Source organism: Zalophus californianus, chromosome 5 (assembly GCF_009762305.2).
Source record: "Zalophus californianus isolate mZalCal1 chromosome 5, mZalCal1.pri.v2, whole genome shotgun sequence".
In the NCBI taxonomy this organism is placed as follows: Eukaryota; Metazoa; Chordata; class Mammalia; order Carnivora; family Otariidae; genus Zalophus; species Zalophus californianus.
In genome coordinates, this window is record NC_045599.1 from 6,270,761 (window position 1) to 6,287,442 (window position 16,682).

The 16,682-nt window shown below is 48.9% G+C and overlaps 2 protein-coding genes and 2 non-coding genes across 8 annotated transcripts; 3 read left to right on the forward strand and 1 right to left on the reverse strand.

Moving 5' to 3' along the window:
* Window positions 1–304: 304 nt before the first annotated feature.
* RACK1 (receptor for activated C kinase 1) lies at window positions 305–4,843 on the forward strand. Its single transcript, XM_027606233.1, has 8 exons — window positions 305–546; window positions 1,590–1,761; window positions 2,301–2,448; window positions 2,673–2,768; window positions 3,189–3,299; window positions 3,694–3,834; window positions 4,224–4,334; window positions 4,731–4,843. Exons 1-8 carry the CDS (start codon window positions 438–440, stop codon window positions 4,794–4,796), a joined length of 954 nt encoding a protein of 317 aa, XP_027462034.1. The 5' UTR covers window positions 305–437; the 3' UTR covers window positions 4,797–4,843.
* LOC113930068 lies at window positions 842–909 on the forward strand. Its single transcript, XR_003522439.1, has one exon. It is a non-coding gene; the product is annotated as a small nucleolar RNA SNORD95 (small nucleolar RNA).
* On the forward strand, window positions 2,068–2,146 carry LOC113930059. The gene has a single exon (XR_003522430.1). It is a non-coding gene; the product is annotated as a small nucleolar RNA SNORD96 family (small nucleolar RNA).
* Window positions 4,844–4,982: 139 nt separating the features above from the next.
* Window positions 4,983–16,178, reverse strand: TRIM41 (tripartite motif containing 41). 5 transcript variants are annotated; one of them, XM_027606221.1, is made up of 7 exons: window positions 14,323–16,178; window positions 10,655–10,750; window positions 8,716–8,979; window positions 8,131–8,153; window positions 7,804–7,931; window positions 6,933–7,358; window positions 6,449–6,606 (listed from the first exon to the last, which is right to left on the reverse strand). In XM_027606221.1, exons 1-7 carry the CDS (start codon window positions 15,130–15,132, stop codon window positions 6,599–6,601), a joined length of 1,755 nt encoding a protein of 584 aa, XP_027462022.1. In that variant the 5' UTR covers window positions 15,133–16,178; the 3' UTR covers window positions 6,449–6,598. The 5 variants fall into 5 exon arrangements, 4 of the variants coding, with proteins under 4 accessions (XP_027462020.1, XP_027462021.1, XP_027462022.1 ...); XM_027606219.2 differs by having other exon boundaries at window positions 4,983–7,358; window positions 14,323–16,175; XM_027606220.1 differs by having other exon boundaries at window positions 4,983–7,358; window positions 8,716–8,946; window positions 14,323–16,163.
* Between the last annotated feature and the right edge of the window lie 504 nt (window positions 16,179–16,682).

Sequence of the window (16,682 nt, forward strand, 5' to 3'; positions counted from 1 at the left end):
GGGGCTCGCGCTGTGCCACGTGGGGGCAGTGGTGAAGGCTCAGGGCGAGCCTTCTGGGAATATGCCGTGTACCTTCCGTCTTCCGCTTCTTACACATCATGCCCCAGTGGACGTTTGAGGGGCCTTTTTAAACGCTTGTTGGAGTTGGTTTCAGCATGTTTTTGTGTAGCACTGCCAAACTATGTTGCGTAACGAGGGAACCATGAAGTTTTGTTTTTTCACCTCGCCCTTTGCCCTACGTGGCGCCGCCATCTTAAACAGAGTGAATTATGGGGGCCGCCATTTTTGCTCGAACAGGCGGGTATTTCCGGTTCCGGCGGGTTCCTTTTCTCTCTTTTCCTCTGCAGGGCTGCGGCGGTAGCAGTTGCGTTGCTGGTCTCTCTGAACTATCCAATTCCATCCTTGTCGCCGCGGCGACACCCGCACTCGCCGCTGCCATGACTGAGCAGATGACACTTCGGGGCACCCTCAAGGGCCACAATGGCTGGGTGACTCAGATCGCAACCACTCCCCAGTTCCCGGACATGATACTGTCCGCCTCTCGAGGTACGGGCTAAGGTGCGGGGCAAAGGATTGAAGGATGAGTGGGTTGCGCGCGTCGCTGGCGTTGCCAGTGGCGCGCGAGTTGGCGGCTTGGAAAACTCCGTCCCGGTGTGAGTTGGGGCATGCGGACCCGGGCCTAGGCCTCAGGCCGGATAAGCCCCTGAGGCATCCCCACCGCAGAGAAGGAGACCTAGATTAGCTCGTGGCTGGCAGGAGGATTGCAGGGTTGGAGTTTTTATTTCTTACCCACCTTCTCGCAGGTGTGGCTGAGTGTGCACAGAAGCCTGCGGGGTCGGGCGGGGCGGTGATGATCCCAACATGCCATCTGAGTGCCTGTGCTGAGATCCAGAGGCTGTTTCTGAGCTTCTGCCCGGCCCTGTGCTTAGTGGGTGGTGGATGGACTCCAAGGGAAAGTCGTGACTCCAATCACCTTGCTGGCCTGTGCCTTTTTTTTTTCCCTGCCCTCGGTTTTTTCATTCTCTGAACTTGGCAGCGTTTGGAGGCTTCTTGTTCCTTTTGTTGGCCCCCACACTATTAAAAGTAGTCTGAGGCTGGGGTAATATTTGGCGCTTAATTGGAAAGCTTGTTGAGTCTAACATGTTTCATTGAAAGCATCCAGTCCGGTAGTTTGTAAAGCAACTTTTCCAAATTAAGCACTTGTGGCAGCCCTCAGCAGCAATTGTAAGAATCTCACAGCTAGTCTTCCCACACCCAAGCAGTAGTGTTTATGCTTTAGATGTCAGATCAGACTCAAAAAAGATGTTGAATTGATCTAAATGTTAGAAAAGAGCATCCAAAATCTGCTAAAGTTCTGTACCCCTGAATTTAATTTTCATGGCATTACTTAGTTCTACTTGACTCTTTTTTGAATAGCCAGTCACTTGGCCTTGACTAATAACAGCTCCCAGCCTGTGGTTCTCCTCCGCCTTTGAGTGTCTTTAATTTGATTTATGTCCACCAATGAACTTGAGGGATCCTGGATTATCCAGTAGATCAGCAAGTGGCTATGGGGTTCCTCACTGGGTTTTTTCCCTTACCTCCCCTAGATAAGACCATCATCATGTGGAAGCTGACGAGGGATGAGACTAACTATGGCATCCCGCAGCGTGCTCTTCGGGGTCATTCCCACTTTGTTAGTGACGTGGTCATCTCCTCAGATGGCCAGTTTGCCCTCTCGGGCTCCTGGGATGGAACTCTTCGTCTTTGGGATCTCACAACGTAAGTAGCTGGTCAATTAACTCTGGGGCACTGGGAAAAAGCTGGGCAGAAATGATGTACATGTGTTGGGAGGTGGTTTCCAAGGGACAGTGAGGTTCATTGTGGGAACTGTAGGGCAAGAGAGTACCTAGAAAAGATAGTTGGGTTTCTTTGGTTTCCATCCTTGCTGCTTTTAATTAGTTAGGCAGAATTGTTAGGAGTGGGCTGGTTGAGCAGTTTTGCCATATACTGTGGAGGGGGAGTAGGCAAGTGTTTGAAGCTGGTAAGCTTGGGAGCTCAGTCTTTGGATGGTCAGGCATAATGGAGGATCCCAGTGATGACAGATGACATTGTCAGCCAATCCCCATGTGGGAGTGAGGACATGTCCTGCAATTCTGAAGGGATTCTCTGGCATATGCTCAGCCGTGGGCCTGTTGTGATCAGACCCATGTCCAGACTCATGATTAATGGCAGCTCCAGTGAGACGAAAAGGACAGGGAAATAGTCTGATGTGAAAGATGTTTGCGGCATTTAGAGACTGACCAAGTCCTCCTCCTCAGGGGTACCACCACACGCAGATTTGTAGGACATACCAAGGATGTGCTGAGTGTGGCCTTCTCCTCCGACAACCGGCAAATTGTTTCTGGCTCCCGAGATAAAACTATCAAGTTGTGGAATACTCTGGGTGTATGCAAATATACTGTCCAGGTAACTGTGAAGGCACATGTAGAAAGCACATGTTGAAGATTCTCTCCTACTCTTCTTATCCTTGGCAGTACGTGGTGATTTCAAGCCTGGCCTGGACTCTAAAGGGTTTTGTTAATACTAAGATTTGGGTTCTGGGGGTATGAATACTTCCCATGTAACTGAGGGAAGGGGTGGTGGGTTTCATGGGAACCAGGATCGTGTCTCCTGATTTCTGTCTTCTGCAGGATGAGAGCCATTCGGAGTGGGTATCTTGTGTCCGATTTTCACCCAATAGCAGCAATCCCATTATTGTGTCCTGTGGCTGGGACAAGCTGGTCAAGGTGAGCTTGGAACCAGGGTGTAGGGCCTTTACCAGCCAGAATATTCTCCCACTGCCTCCCAGGTGGTCATAGGCTCTAACTTTGAAGGCTCTGTCCCTCAGTTGGCTTTTACTATGGCTGTCTTCTAAGTACAGGCCATTAGTTCTTAATACTTGCTCTGAAGTAGCTAATTAAGCCCAGTGTCCCCCATAAAGCAACACACAGAACATTTGTTATCTTTTTCAATCTGAATTGTCCTTGGGTGACCAAGACAAATTCTTTTTAACTTTTTTGTTACTGATAGAATGAAAAATGGCCACCCTGTCCTGGAATGCTTTTAAATAAGGTGCCATGCCTTTTTCATTTGTCCTGAGCCCTCCTGACCCCAGTGGATTCAGAGCCAGGTTCTCCATCTGTTACCCCCCAACCTCCCAAACCTAGGTATGGAATTTGGCAAACTGCAAGCTGAAGACCAATCACATCGGCCACACGGGCTACCTGAACACTGTAACTGTCTCTCCAGATGGATCCCTCTGCGCTTCTGGAGGGAAGGTATTGAGGAACTGGGAGTTTACCTTACTACTGAGGGACAGTGTTTTAAAAAGAATACTTATGATAACGAGAGAGCAATCTAAGATTGCTTTCTAGAAATAACATAGATAAGGCATACTGTTTGAAACAAAAATTGTTTTCAGTAAAGCTGGTTTCTTGAAGCTATTGATGAGTAGGTTTCAGTCCTTAGAACTGATTGTAGTTATTTAGAAGTTGTCAGAGATGTAGGGTTGGTGAGGTTTCCTGCATGAAAGGAAAGGCTTTCAGAGATAAATATTGGTATTTGAACCCTTAGCTTTTGGGACATTTGTGGGGGGAGGGACAGAATTTTGAGACTGTTGAGATTAACATCTGGAATAGGTTTCATATTGCCCTAACTCCTTTATCTTCCCAGGATGGCCAAGCCATGCTGTGGGATCTCAACGAAGGCAAGCACCTTTATACACTTGATGGTGGGGACATCATCAATGCCCTCTGCTTCAGTCCTAACCGATACTGGCTCTGTGCTGCCACGGGCCCCAGCATCAAGATCTGGGTGAGTGTGGGCTATAGGTAAGGCCGAGCACCTGGCTGTACTCTGAGCCCTGGCAATGTTGTGATTTCCTCATATGTCACTGATGGGATTCAAGCTTCCTGAACAGCTAACCATGGGGCTGTCAGTGGAGATCAAGGAAGAGCAAGTTAACAGCTTCCCAAGATTGGGATTTACAGTGGTGGCAGATACTTATCTACTAAAGGGGATGGCCAATTACAGTTTACTCAAATTCAGCACAGTTGACGTTGGTCTAGATTGTTCTCATGGGGGAGGAAAGGAGGCAATTCTGTGCATTTTATAGGCTGTTCAGCAATATCCTCAACCTCTACCTGCCCCCCCCCATGCCTGTAGTAGAGTCCCTCCTTATCCTGATTTTGCTCCTTCCCCAGGACTTGGAAGGCAAGATCATTGTAGATGAACTAAAGCAAGAAGTTATCAGTACCAGCAGCAAGGCAGAGCCACCCCAGTGTACCTCTCTGGCCTGGTCTGCTGATGGCCAGGTAAGTAGGTCTCTCCTTAAGTGATTTGGCTTCTACCTTTTCTCTCTCCCTTTATGCTCTTGGTGTGTCTTTGACATAAAGTAAAATGACAAAATTAGCCAGGGTGATTTGGGAGGACCAGATTAGCTGTGCCAGTGAATAGAGTACATGTTCCCGAATTGGAAGGAAAATTGATCTAGCAGGCAGTGATTACCTGCCTTCAGTTAACACCTTAGATAACCATTTTATAAAAGTATGAATCCTTAATACCAGCTGTTGCCTTCTCTAGGAATATATACCACCTACAACCTGGTGGTTAGGAGATTGGGGATCTTAAAAGAAAGGCCATCTTTATTACTAGAAATGCAGAGTTCTGTGGCTCTGACATGACCTATCATTGTCCTTTCTCCCTTGCAGACTCTGTTTGCCGGCTACACAGACAACCTGGTGCGTGTGTGGCAGGTGACCATTGGCACCCGCTAGAAATATGGCAGAGCTCTAGGAATAAAACATTGGTTTTCTGACTTTTAGAAAGTGTCTTTTTCTGATAAACAAAGCTACTTTGTAATGTTACGCTACATCACAATATTCTGTGTCTCAGGTATAGATCCTCTAGGCCTCCCTTAAGCCTGAAGAAAATGTTCTTCAGGAGTAGTAAAACCTCCGTCCTAGCTTATAAAGAAATAACTGAACAAATAGGCATTTTGTCATTCCTCAAAGCCCTATTACAAAACAAATGTTTTGAAACTCCTCAGGTTAGAGTAGTCTGTCAAATTGGGTCTTTTTGTTGATTTTTGAATCCCATCTATGATGAAGCACCTCTTCACTAGAAGAATTGTTGCTTAGTAATTACTTTTTATTCCTTCCATTGTTGGACATTTAAAAATTGTACAGAGTGGTCTGCAGGTATTCGTAAATACAATCACAGCTGGCTTTTTTCTTCAAGTGGTGGGTAAGTAACATGTAGCGTGTTGATGTAGCCTGTACAGATCTTCCATTTCCTTTTCTATCAACTCATAATGGTAATGAGATCTCTGGCTTCAGCTTCAACTTTTATGGTATTTCAGCTAGATAAAATCACACAGAAAGACTTTGGAAATGTGAAGATTCTTGGGGAAACCATAGTCCTAAAGTCTCAAAGCAGTGATCTACACAAAGCAGCAAACGTACATCTTCAAGTGCATCCTGAAGAGAGTGCCAGTAAAAAAAAAAAAAACAAACTGTAGGTCATTCAGATGGGGCTAGGGAATGACTATCACAGTATATAGGAATAAGGTCACACTTGGGAAAGAGGGCTCACCAAATGTGACCAGTGCAAAAGGCAGGTTATTACAAGAAGGTACAATTAGTCCTCTGTTCTTTGGTATCACATTAGAAGAACTGGCTTACTATGGAAAAAAATTTTGTCTTATCCTGTTTTTGTTCATCTAAAGGAAAGGACTCCACAAAAGAAGCAAATAAACTTTTTATTTCCACAACACAACCCATCTTCCCTTTTCCCCAGGAACATAAATTGACCTCTGCCATCAAAGTAGAGGACAAAAGCTGACAAGTGACAAGGCAAGGGGATTACTAGAAAAATAGATTATACCCAAGGCTCTTCTGGGGATCCAAACCCCCTGTCCCCAGGCTCCTGGTCAGGGCTCACCAAATGGAGAACTAAAGACATGAGGAGGCTGGAAACTGACACAAGGAACTCCATTGAACAAAGGGGAAAGGAGCCTGGCAGTGAAAAGACCTGGAGGGGTTGGGTGGGGTGAGCTTTACTCCTAGTTTGAGTGCTGGAAAAAAGGAAGGGGGAGAAAATAATTTATTGGGTGATATATAATGGTATGTAGTTTAAATCATGGCAACCATTCCAGAGCTCTCAAGCTAAATTCTGGCCAGTCTATGGAGGTAGAAATTGGGGATGGAAGGAGTTTAGAATCCCTCCTACTTCCCCTGGAGAGTAGACACTTATTACCCAGCTTTTGCCCAACCTGCCTCCCCAAAAAAAGCTTCCAAATCCCTTAGCTAAAATTTGCATCAGAAAATGGAATTGGAATGGGGGCATGAGTCTTGCCCAAGTACCCCAGCCTGAGAACTGACAGGGTTGAAGAGCAGGGGCAGGGAAAGGGAAGTTAAGTAATGGAGTTAAATCTCCCCTCATCCCCTACTCAAACTCAGACCCCTGGGTGGACAGAGGGAAGGAAAACCAGGCAGCTGTTCTCATCAGGGACCCATGCAGACCTATTGGACAGACATTGCAGGTGAGCGAAGGCCGAGCTGCAGGCCAGGAGGGTTCTTTAGGCTCCTAGAGGGAGAAGGGGGGCCTGGGTCAAAGGGGAGCAGGAAGCAACAAACAGTGGGAGGAGCCTTTGAGCCCCCAAACTTACGGGCCACCCTCCACCACCACCCGCCCCCCAAGTGCTAAACAGAGGGGCCCCTGCGGGTGGCAGGCTAATCAAGGGCAGAGCTTGATACGGGTGCCCTTGGAGAGCACCCGGAAGAAAGGGAAGACACGCTCGCCCAGGAAAGCAGCTGAGAAGGTATGCACATGGGCTAGAGTCTCCGCATTGTAGAAGCCCAGGCGCCCAGCCTCATAGTCCAGGTACACGCCAAAGCGCCGTGGTTTCTCACTTGGGCTCAGCAGTGTCTGCTCCGTTGAGCTCTGTGCCTGGTAGCGTTTGCCGTTGGTGCCCACACACCACACTTCCCGCTGGAGCAGGGGCTGTTGGGGTAGGTGGAGCCGGCGGCGGCGATGGTGATGGCGCGAGGAGCTGGCATCCCCACTGCCCACAGAGGACCCCCCAGAGCCCACCTTCTCCTTATGATGGGTCGACTCACGGGCAGCGCCCACTGCCCAACCCCGCCGCCCGCCCACCTCTACCTCCCAGTAGTGCCGGCCAGAGCGGAAGCCCTGGGCCCCCAAGACGCAGCAGTCGGCTGAGAAGCGTTTGGAATGGTCAGCAACCTCCTGCCGCCGCTCTGCCAGGCGGACCCCACGGCGGTCAGGGGACAGCATCAGAGCCGGGTGAGCCGTGTCAGGGTCCAGCGTCAGGTCCACTTGGGAGGGGGGAGGACAAATATGCCAGGGCTGGAACAACTTGTTCCCCATCAGTAGCCAACTCTAAGATTTGGCCTTTCCTGCTGCCCTCCCCTTTGTCTCCCTCCCTCCCAGCCTTCCAGGTGTCCTCACCCCACCCCATCCTAGAGGCCAGACTTGAGTTCCTATGGGCTCCACTTCTTTCCCCATTCTTGTTTCCAGGACACTGGACAGGTCTAACACCGGCCCTGGCTCTTCTTGCTACCCGCCTCCCTCCCCGACCACCAACACCTACCTGGACTAGGACAAAGGCTACTCTTGGCTTGAAGCCCCAAGCAGCCTACCCTGTATCCTGCTCCACCTCAGCCCCAATCGTCCCCCCTGGGACCCACCTTCCCCCTCAGAACCCAATCTCAGGTCTGTAAAGGGAAAGGCAAAGGAAGGTCGTACAGGTGACCTCCCTACCTCGGGCAGCCTGACAGAACATCCGGCTCATTTTCCTCACGATGGCATCTGTCAAGAAGTCATGGCTATGGGGTTGACACGGGTCAGGGGACCAGACCTCTGGGGGCTGCAGCTGTACCTCTTCACACCTGGAGGAAGGGGACCGGGCAGGGGGTGGGACCATGATATTCCCAGAGGGAAGAGCAAAAGCTGAGGGGAAGGAGAGGAGGGTCCAGGAGGCAGAAACTCGGGTCCTGGGGAAGGAAGGAAAGGAGCGGGATATCCAAGAGAGGTAGGGATGGGGAACCAGATGCCACTGGGTCACAGAGGAAAAGGGTGGCAACACACCTATTGAAAGTCTCCTTGATGTCCTGGGAATAACAGAAACAAAAAGAGGGAGAGGGAAAAAGAGACAAAGAGAGAGTCAGCTGCACAGAGACAGCTCCTTTCTCCCAATCTGATTCCAGCCAGAGAAAGGACTGAACTTGAACAGGGAGTAAGAAAGAGCACTCTCAAGGCCCTCAATAAGCGTGTATCTATCTCAATCATCCCTATGCCTCAGCACACCTAATTAATCTCATCCTGCTGCAAGACCAGTAACAGAATTTTCAACCCCAGTAAAAGAATTTTCACACGACTTGGTCATCTTTTTCAGGATATCTCTGTCAAAAATTCTTTCCTCAACTCTCCTTTGAAACCCTCATTCTACAACTGAATCTTCTTTCTTTTCATGGGTATAATCACACGTTACACCACATTTGGCATTAACTCTGTCCCCAGCCTCAAAAACCCTTTTGGTCTTAGGTTCAATCTTTGTGGGTTCCTCTCAATGAGAAGAGAGGCAGCTCTGAACAGATGTTTGGTAAGCATTGCCTGACAGAGCAAGTACAGGGTTTTGGGAGACAGGGAGATAAGGAAGGGGGCACTGCTCACCTGGAGCAGCCGCAGGCCCCCCTGCTGGCTCCGCTCCTGGGCCTCGGCCAGCAGGCGGCTCAGCTGGGCAGCCTGCTCCGCCAGGCGGCTAGCCGCTGCTGCTGCACGCCCTAGCTGGGCTTCGTGCATCTCTCGGAGGCGCCGCTCCAACCCTGCCTGCTCTTCAGCCAGAAACCGTGTCAGCCGCCCGAACTCCGAGGCCACAGCTGCCAGCTCTGACTTCATCTGGCTCTGGGATGATGCAAAGGGGATGGTGGATACCACCTCAACACACAGAAACATAAACTTCCAATTTTGCAACTGCTGCCCCTCAATCCAAGGTAATGGAGCCCTACATCCCAAATGGAAAGAGGCCCCTGTCCCCTTCCCCACCTCCCAGCCTTACCAGGCCCCACTCCCACACCCCCAGCACAGTGGTCTCAAACTCAACACCTTCTGCCTGTACCTTTATCTCCACCCTGGCTAACTAACTTGATTCATTCTTCAGGTCTAAGCTTAAAAATATTCCCTCCAGATCTAAATCAGGACCACAAATATCACTGTATATCATGGCATTAATCGTAGGTTATGTTTACACTGAAGTATCTTTTAACATCCCTTTCCACCACTGCATAATCTCTGTTTGCCACAGGGTCCTCAGACCCTGGAAGAGCACCAACCACAGAGTAGGTACTTAGAATTTTTTGAAATGAATAAATTAAAAATTCAGGAACCAGGATATGAAGTTAGGGTCTTGACTATACCACTAAAGACCTTAGAAAGTCACCCAATCCTTCTAGATCAGGAATCTAGCAAACTTTTCCTGTAAACAGCCAAATAATATTTTACACTTTAAGAGCCAAGAGGCAAAATCATGGGCATCATTGTGTAGGTACTTCTACATATAATGACAGAAAACTTCTGCCCACTCTCACCCCATTTGCCTGGGCTAGGGAATCCCAGATAGTGGGCATGCTTTCCACCCATCAACTAGAGACATTCTTGGGACAAAGAATAACAGAGCAGAGAGGGAAAGGAAGTTCTGACTGACCAAGTGAGTGAAGGAAGTCAGTTTCATTCTCTGTCCCACAGACACTCAGATCTGACATCCTCTCTCTGTAACCGAGGACCCCAGAGCATCTGGCTAGAGGCAAGAGGACTCCATGGCTCCCAGACTCAGATTCCACCACTTAGTGCCTGGCAGTAGCCAGCAGCAGAGTTCCTAATGTGTAGGTGGCGAAGAATAAGCACAAGCCCTGGGAAGTGGCAAGACCCCTCAAATGGCCAGTGGGAGAGATGAGGGAAGAGGTCAGACAAGAAGGATGTCCTGGCTTGTTCTCCAAAGCTCAGTGCCAGGCCATTCTCAGTGCCTGCTGACCTTACAAAAACAGGTACAGAGTTGGGGGTGGGGGGTTGATATTATGGGAAAAAGTATCTAAAAATACTCCTTGGGGAGGGGTGATCAATCATGAAAAACAGCTGAGAAACACTGGACTAGAAAAGATGAAGTCTCTGCCATGCTAACATTCACAAATTCCTAGCCTCCGTTAAACACTCTGGCCCCCCTCTCCTGCTCAGGGCTGCCCTGCCATCTGTCCTGGGAACTGGGGCTCCTCTGATGGCTGTTATGTGGATTTTCCTTGCCCACTTCTGCCCTCTGTGCTATCTGGTATGGTGGGCACTGGGCCTGGAGTGAGGTGTCTGGGTGGTAAGCCTGCTTTGCAGCCCTGGGCCAGGGACTCTCTGCCCCAGGCCTGCTTCCACTCCATTTTGGAACCTAGGAATGAACACGCCCTCTACCGTCTAAAGCCACTCTCTTCAGGATCCTGAGAATGTGTCTACTCTCCCAGGTCTCAGCTGCCCCTCTTCAGGGAATCTAGCCACCACTTTTGAGAGTGGGCAGCCCATCTTCCCTGCCTGATCACAGAGCCAGTCAACCCCATTAAAGACATTCACCCACCTTCAGCTCCGTCACCCGCCTTTCCTCCTTGGCCTTCATCTTCTGCACAGCCTCTAGGTGCTTCCTCAGTGGTTCCACATGACCCTGCAGCTTGGCCTGAGGGAATGGGAAAGGAAGGTTAGAGGCCTGGGATGGGAGAGGCACCCGCTTTCAGTGCCCACCTCCCCCAACTTCCCTGCAGTGCACTGGGGCCCAAAGCCTGATCCCCACCACAGGTACCAAATAAGCATCATACTCCCTTCCTCCCCTTTCTTCTCTTCAGATGATGACAAAGGCCTCCAACATTCTGCCTGCACTCATGTACAGAAGCCCTGGGTGTGTTCTCTAAAAGTAGGATCCTGAGGACTACAGAGCCCCATACTCGGAGTTGGAGTGGACCTGGCCCGAAGCCCTCACCACACAAAGTCCTTCCATATGAATGTTCCTGCCTATGGTCCCTTCCCCCTCATAAGCAATCTTCCTTGTAACTTTCATCTCTAAACACTTCTCTGACAACTTTGTGCCTAAGCTAAAGATCCTTCAGTGGTTCTCCACCACCTGCAAAATATGAGGCTCTCATTGCTTCTACATTTCTAGCCTCCTCTCCTACACTTACCCTTCTAATATAGACTTAGTTTTAGCGACATAAAACTACCTGTCTTTTCCTGAATGTAATTCCACATCTTTATCCATGCTGTTCCCTCTGCCTGGGATTGCCTTTCTCCATTTGGCCCAAGGCATGCTTCCTTTAAAACCCAGCTATCTGACCATGGTCCAGATCCTCCCTGCCTCCAACTTCCTCTGTCACCCCAAGAAACATGAATACAACCTTTACAATACTTCTGAGGCACTGATTTTTAAGTATGCCTCCCCCATGACACAGGGGCTCCTGGGGGCAGGGGCCCCCCCTTAATTTCTATGCCTCTCTGTCCATTTCTCTCCCACTCACTTACTAAATGGAAAACAAAAACCCTCTCCTCCTAAGGTTTTAACCTTCACAGCCAATATGCATTTGAGCTCTATGTTCCAATCACTTGTAACAGAGTCTTTTTCTTTAAAAGGCTGTTAGAGACCAAAGATGGTCCCAACTTGTTTTTTTTCCTTTTTAATGTCTCCTACTACTTCTGCCTTTCTCCTTCCTTTTCCTTGAGAGATAGTACAGGGCAGAAGAGCTCAAGCCTAGACTCCAATCTAAACCTGAATGGAACCAGATGACCTGATGCGAGCCACATTTCCAGTTTCCTCACCTTACACAGGAATTGGGAATAACAGAATCTACCTTATGGACAGTATGCTTCACACAGTGTCTGGCATGTACCAAAGATCAATAAATGTTATCTAGTATTCTCTACCTATGTCTAAGCTGCCAATGACAACCTGATAATGACCCTTGAACTAAAGAGGTTACTGACCCAGAGTACAAAAGGCAGTTGTTGCACAGGATAAGTGGTTGTTGAAAAAATTACATTAAAAATATTACAGGCAATCCCTTACATGAAAGTAGCATAAACTACAAAAAAATTTTGTCTTTTGATATTACCTTCTTCTTTTCTCCAACTCCACTCAGAATTTATGATGCTTAAATTTCCCATTTAATATTTTTCCTAAATAACCGACATAAAATTCATGAGCGCAAATCCAAACAGAGTACTATTTAAGAGAAATTATCAAGGACTTCCAACTTTTTAGGAGTTTTATTTCTACATCATTTGTATTATTACCTATTCAATAAAGAAATATTTCTAAAAAACACTGTTCCAAGCTAGTGCTACTTAGTGTACACATTTGAAAGGGATAAACTACCTGCCCATAAAATAGCCTGTAAGTTAGAAAAGGAATCACTCAAATTAGTTTTATATAATAAAACTTATGTATTTACATTTGCTGATCAATTAATGCCAGATTATTTGCATCTATGTGACCTCCTCAAACTTCAGAGCCCTACTGGGCTGCATTACAACAGATGTGGCTAACACAAATTAAAATCCAGTTTCAGAAGCTCTTCAGAAGAGTCCTGTAGGAGGAGGGTGGAGAAGGGATGGAATGCCCATGAACAGTCCACCCCAAGATTCAGTTAACAAACTGACTGCCCATTGGTGGGTACAGTTAACTAGGAGCCAAAAGGAGGTAAAAAAAGGATAAAATGAGATCACAGCCTCCCCTAACAACGCAGGGCCTAAAAAACAGGTGATGTTACCAATGCAGTGATCCCCACGCTACGCTGGGCTTTCCTAAAGATATTTTTATATTCTCCCTGTCTCTGACTCAGAAATCTCAAGTGGTAGGGCCCACTGTACTTTTGAAAACTCCCCTAGTAATTGGGACAATCACTGTGTGGAAGAAACAGTTACTTGTCATGAGAGGGTGTAAGTTTGTCCTAGCTGTACTGCTCATAGCTGAGAAGCTCTAGACTCGTTACTCTAAAATTAGGGTAATGATAAGATTACCTAAATGAGGTTACTGTGTGACAATGTATGAAAACACAGGTCATAACACAAAGAAGTTCCGCACAGACCACATAGGAGCTACCCTCTCTTCCTCCTGGTCCCACTATTTCAAACCCATCCCAGGAATGCTATTTGTGCTGGCTGTCTCACAGACAAATGTTACTTATATCCCAAAAGAGTGAGGCCAGAAGTAGGGTGCAAAAGTATTATCCAAACTAGTATCAGACTCCAAGAAGTCACATGTCAGGAAAGTCAAATTAACAAGATATCTAAATGGTGGTGACACTGTTAACAGTGTGCAGGGGTGGCAGGGGAGGGGGGTCATAACCAAGTCCATCACTTACTAGTAGCTGTGTGGCCCTGTTTATATTACTTAAATCTGTTTCCTAATCTGTAAAACAGGGATAGAAACCATATCAAACTTACAAGATTGTTTTGAGTTTTAAATGAGTCCATGAAAAGTGCTTAGTACAGTGCCTGGTGTACATAGTAAGTAAAGTGTTCAGTAAATATTAACTTTTAATCCTGGAGAAATTAAAGTTCCAAGACTTTTAGAGATGCCTGAGTGAATATTCACAAGTGCAGAGCCCGGTCTTCTGATTTAGAAGCCTCTCCCTTTTTTCTGCATTCTCAGGAAAGGTAAGTTCTAGTCAGTACATTAGACCGATGCAGATCTAACAAAAGTCCGTGAGGAGAAACAACCCATATCATGGGGTAGGTGAGAAACCCATTAAAAGGCAAGTGCAGAGTATCTGGGTCTGACACTAGTAGTCATTTCTATTATTCCTGCTCCTTAAGGCACTTTCTTGTTCTTTGAGGCCCCAAGTCCTTCCCAACTCTAGGGGTGTAAGTCAAGGATAGACTGAAGACTCACCCAGAGGAAAATGAGACTGGTGGTAAAGCCTGAGGGGATTGTCACCTGCACTCCTACACTCAGAGACAGTGGAAGTGTGAAACAGCAGTACTTTCCCTAAGAGATGCAACCCAATGATATAGTATCATATGGGCTTTGCCCAATTTCTTTTGAGGAAGCCAATCTTCCTGGTCTTCTTCACTGGTCTGCTTTGTCTGTACAGGATCCTTCTCAGTCTAACCCACCTTGATGCCAGTAAGTGCTAAGTAAAGGAAAATCAGTTCACCAGTGCATGAAGTTCTGGGGTTGGGAGGGGACATGTTTCCTTTTCCCAGCTCCTCTTACTTCCTCTCCACCCCCACTAAACTCCCCTCTTCTGCTTCTCTCACCTTATACTCCTGCACCACCTCCTCCAATGGCACCACGCTGTGCTGTTTGTGGCTCCTGGATTCTCGGCACACCACACAGATGGCCTCTTCATCCACCTCGCAGAAGAGCTTCAGGGCTTCCTGGTGTTTGGGACAAATGCCCTGCTCGCTCCCACGGCTCCCTCGACCAGGAGTTGGGTGCATCTGCCGAATCACCTGGACCATGTTGGCCAGCTGCAGGTTGGGGCGAAAGCTCCGCCTGGGAAAGCTCTTTCGGCACTGAGGGCAGGTGAAGCACCTCCGAGGGGCTGGAGGCGGGGGCAGTGGGGTGACGGGGTCTAGCTCCTCTTCCTCGTCCTCCTCCAGCACTTCCTCCTCGTCCTCCTCATCCTCCCCTCTCAGGTCCTCCTCCATGTCCCCCAAGTAGTAGTTCAAATCTTCCTCCTCGTCCTCCTCCTCCCACACGTAGTCCATGTTGTCCCAGTTGGACCCTCCCATGCCACTGGTCCAGAACACACCCTCCTCTTCCTCCTCGACCTCCTCCTCCATGTCGCCCTCATAGTCTTCATCCCGCATGGGGGTGTCCCACCCCCCACCGGCTCCCACAGCCTCCACTTCCTCCTCCTCTCCGTCCTCCTCTTCCTCCTCCCGGTCCAACTCGTCTCTGTCCTCCTCATCCTCCCCTCCCCACAACTGGGTTACACACACTCGGCAGAAGTTGTGTCCGCAGCCGATGGACACGGGATCCGTGAAGTAATCGAGGCAGATGGCGCACACCGCCTCCTCCTGAAGGGTCTGCACAGGGTTGGGTGCCATGGCAACGGCAGCCATCTTAGTGTCCAGTCAGCCAGTGTAGATGGGCGGTGGGGGGGCGGGGGGCGGGGGTCTTCCCTCTCAGTCGCCCTGACGACCCGGCCCCACCCCCACCCCGCCTCTCCACACCTTGCCTCAAGCGCACAGAGGAAGGTCCTCCCGACAACCCACCCCTCCAAAGAGTTCCCTACTCCTAGACGACAACCGTATCTCTTCGAGGGGAGGGGACAAAGCTGGGCGCTACAGCCAAGTCCCTCAGGTGGCCCTGAGTGCAAATCTGTCCCAACGCTCCCTTGGCCTCCTCATAAACCCCCGCCCCTCCTCACTTCCTGGCTCCGCCCCCTCACTTCCGGCCTTCCTCCCAACACTTCCGGTGTCTGCGAATCAGCTAAGCTCGCGAGGTCCCTCCGCCGTAGCGCTACGCCCCCTTCTTTCCTCCCGGGCCCCTGGGCGACAGGAAACGGCGAGGAGACGCTCTAGCAGGCACATGGGAACAGGGCGGGAGGGCTAGAACGAAGGAGGCCCACGTCTCTGTAATACGAAAGAGGGAACGCGGACGACCCGGAAGAACCGGCCTCCCCCATCCCCCGCCACTGGGGATAAACTTCGGGGGACGGTGGAAGCGCTTAGCGGCCGTCCGCTCTCGGTGCTGTGACCGCGTCGGCCCGGCGCCATCCTACTAACCGAGCACTGAGGACTGCACCAGGACTCCCCAAGGCCGATGCCGGAAGCGGAGGCGGGTCCCGGTGAGCGTCCTCAAGTACTTCCGGCCCTTCTAGGCCGAGGACTTTGTTGTTTGGGAACTCAAGAGTTTCTCGGAGACCTTGCCAGTCCTCCCCACTATAGTTGGCAGTTGCACACGCATTTGAGAAACTGCCGTCTGGTCACTGTCGTATCGTTTAGATGAACTTTTCTAACGGCCCATCAGTAAAGGAATAGTGAAATCATTACATGAACATTCACACAGTGGAATGCTCTTTAGCTGTAAAAAGGGAATCCTTTACAAGATGTATTGTGAGGTGAGAAAAGCAAGGTGCTGAAAAATGTAGACTGTACTACCATCTGTAAAAAGGGGTGTTAGATGTATTTGATAACTTTATCGTCCTGTATTTACTCATATAAAATAAGGGTAGTAGTCCCTATCAGAGGGTTTTGTGAAATTAGAGTTAATATAATTTCAAAGCGATTAGTATGTTGCTTAGCACATAGTAACTGAGTTCAGTGCCGTCGGTTCATTGAACACTTTCTGAGCTGGGCACCACGCACGCTCCGTGCCCAAAATACTACCTCGAGGTCTGTATGCACGAGTCCCAGTCTAAGGGCAGGGGCTCAAACTGGGTTTGTGGTATTCATTTTATTTGAGAGAATCCCATCCAGGCTGTAGAACTAAAGATGCCGCTTTGGTACGCAGAGCATCTCTGTCAAATAGATTATTTTGGCGATAGAAATAATACCTGAGGCTTTTGAAAAATTTCTCCTTTAATTAAAAAAGAAGGGAAAACCTGCAGGGGCAGTTACAGGAACGTAATTCATGTGCAGAATTGCCCGTGAGTGCCGCCGCTGCGGGA

Coding starts and splice junctions, on each gene's coding strand:
- RACK1 (XM_027606233.1), top strand. CDS start 438: ATGACTGAGCAGATGACACTTCGGGGCACCCTCAAGGGCCACAATGGC. Junction 547..1,589: donor GATACTGTCCGCCTCTCGAG/GTACGGGCTAAG, acceptor TACCTCCCCTAG/ATAAGACCATCATCATGTGG. Junction 4,335..4,730: donor CCTGGTCTGCTGATGGCCAG/GTAAGTAGGTCT, acceptor TCTCCCTTGCAG/ACTCTGTTTGCCGGCTACAC.
- TRIM41 (XM_027606219.2), bottom strand. CDS start 15,132: ATGGCTGCCGTTGCCATGGCACCCAACCCTGTGCAGACCCTTCAGGAG. Junction 8,154..8,715: donor GGGGCCTGCGGCTGCTCCAG/GTGAGCAGTGCC, acceptor TGTTATTCCCAG/GACATCAAGGAGACTTTCAA. Junction 7,932..8,130: donor ATCAAGGAGACTTTCAATAG/GTGTGTTGCCAC, acceptor CCCTTCCTCCAG/GTGTGAAGAGGTACAGCTGC.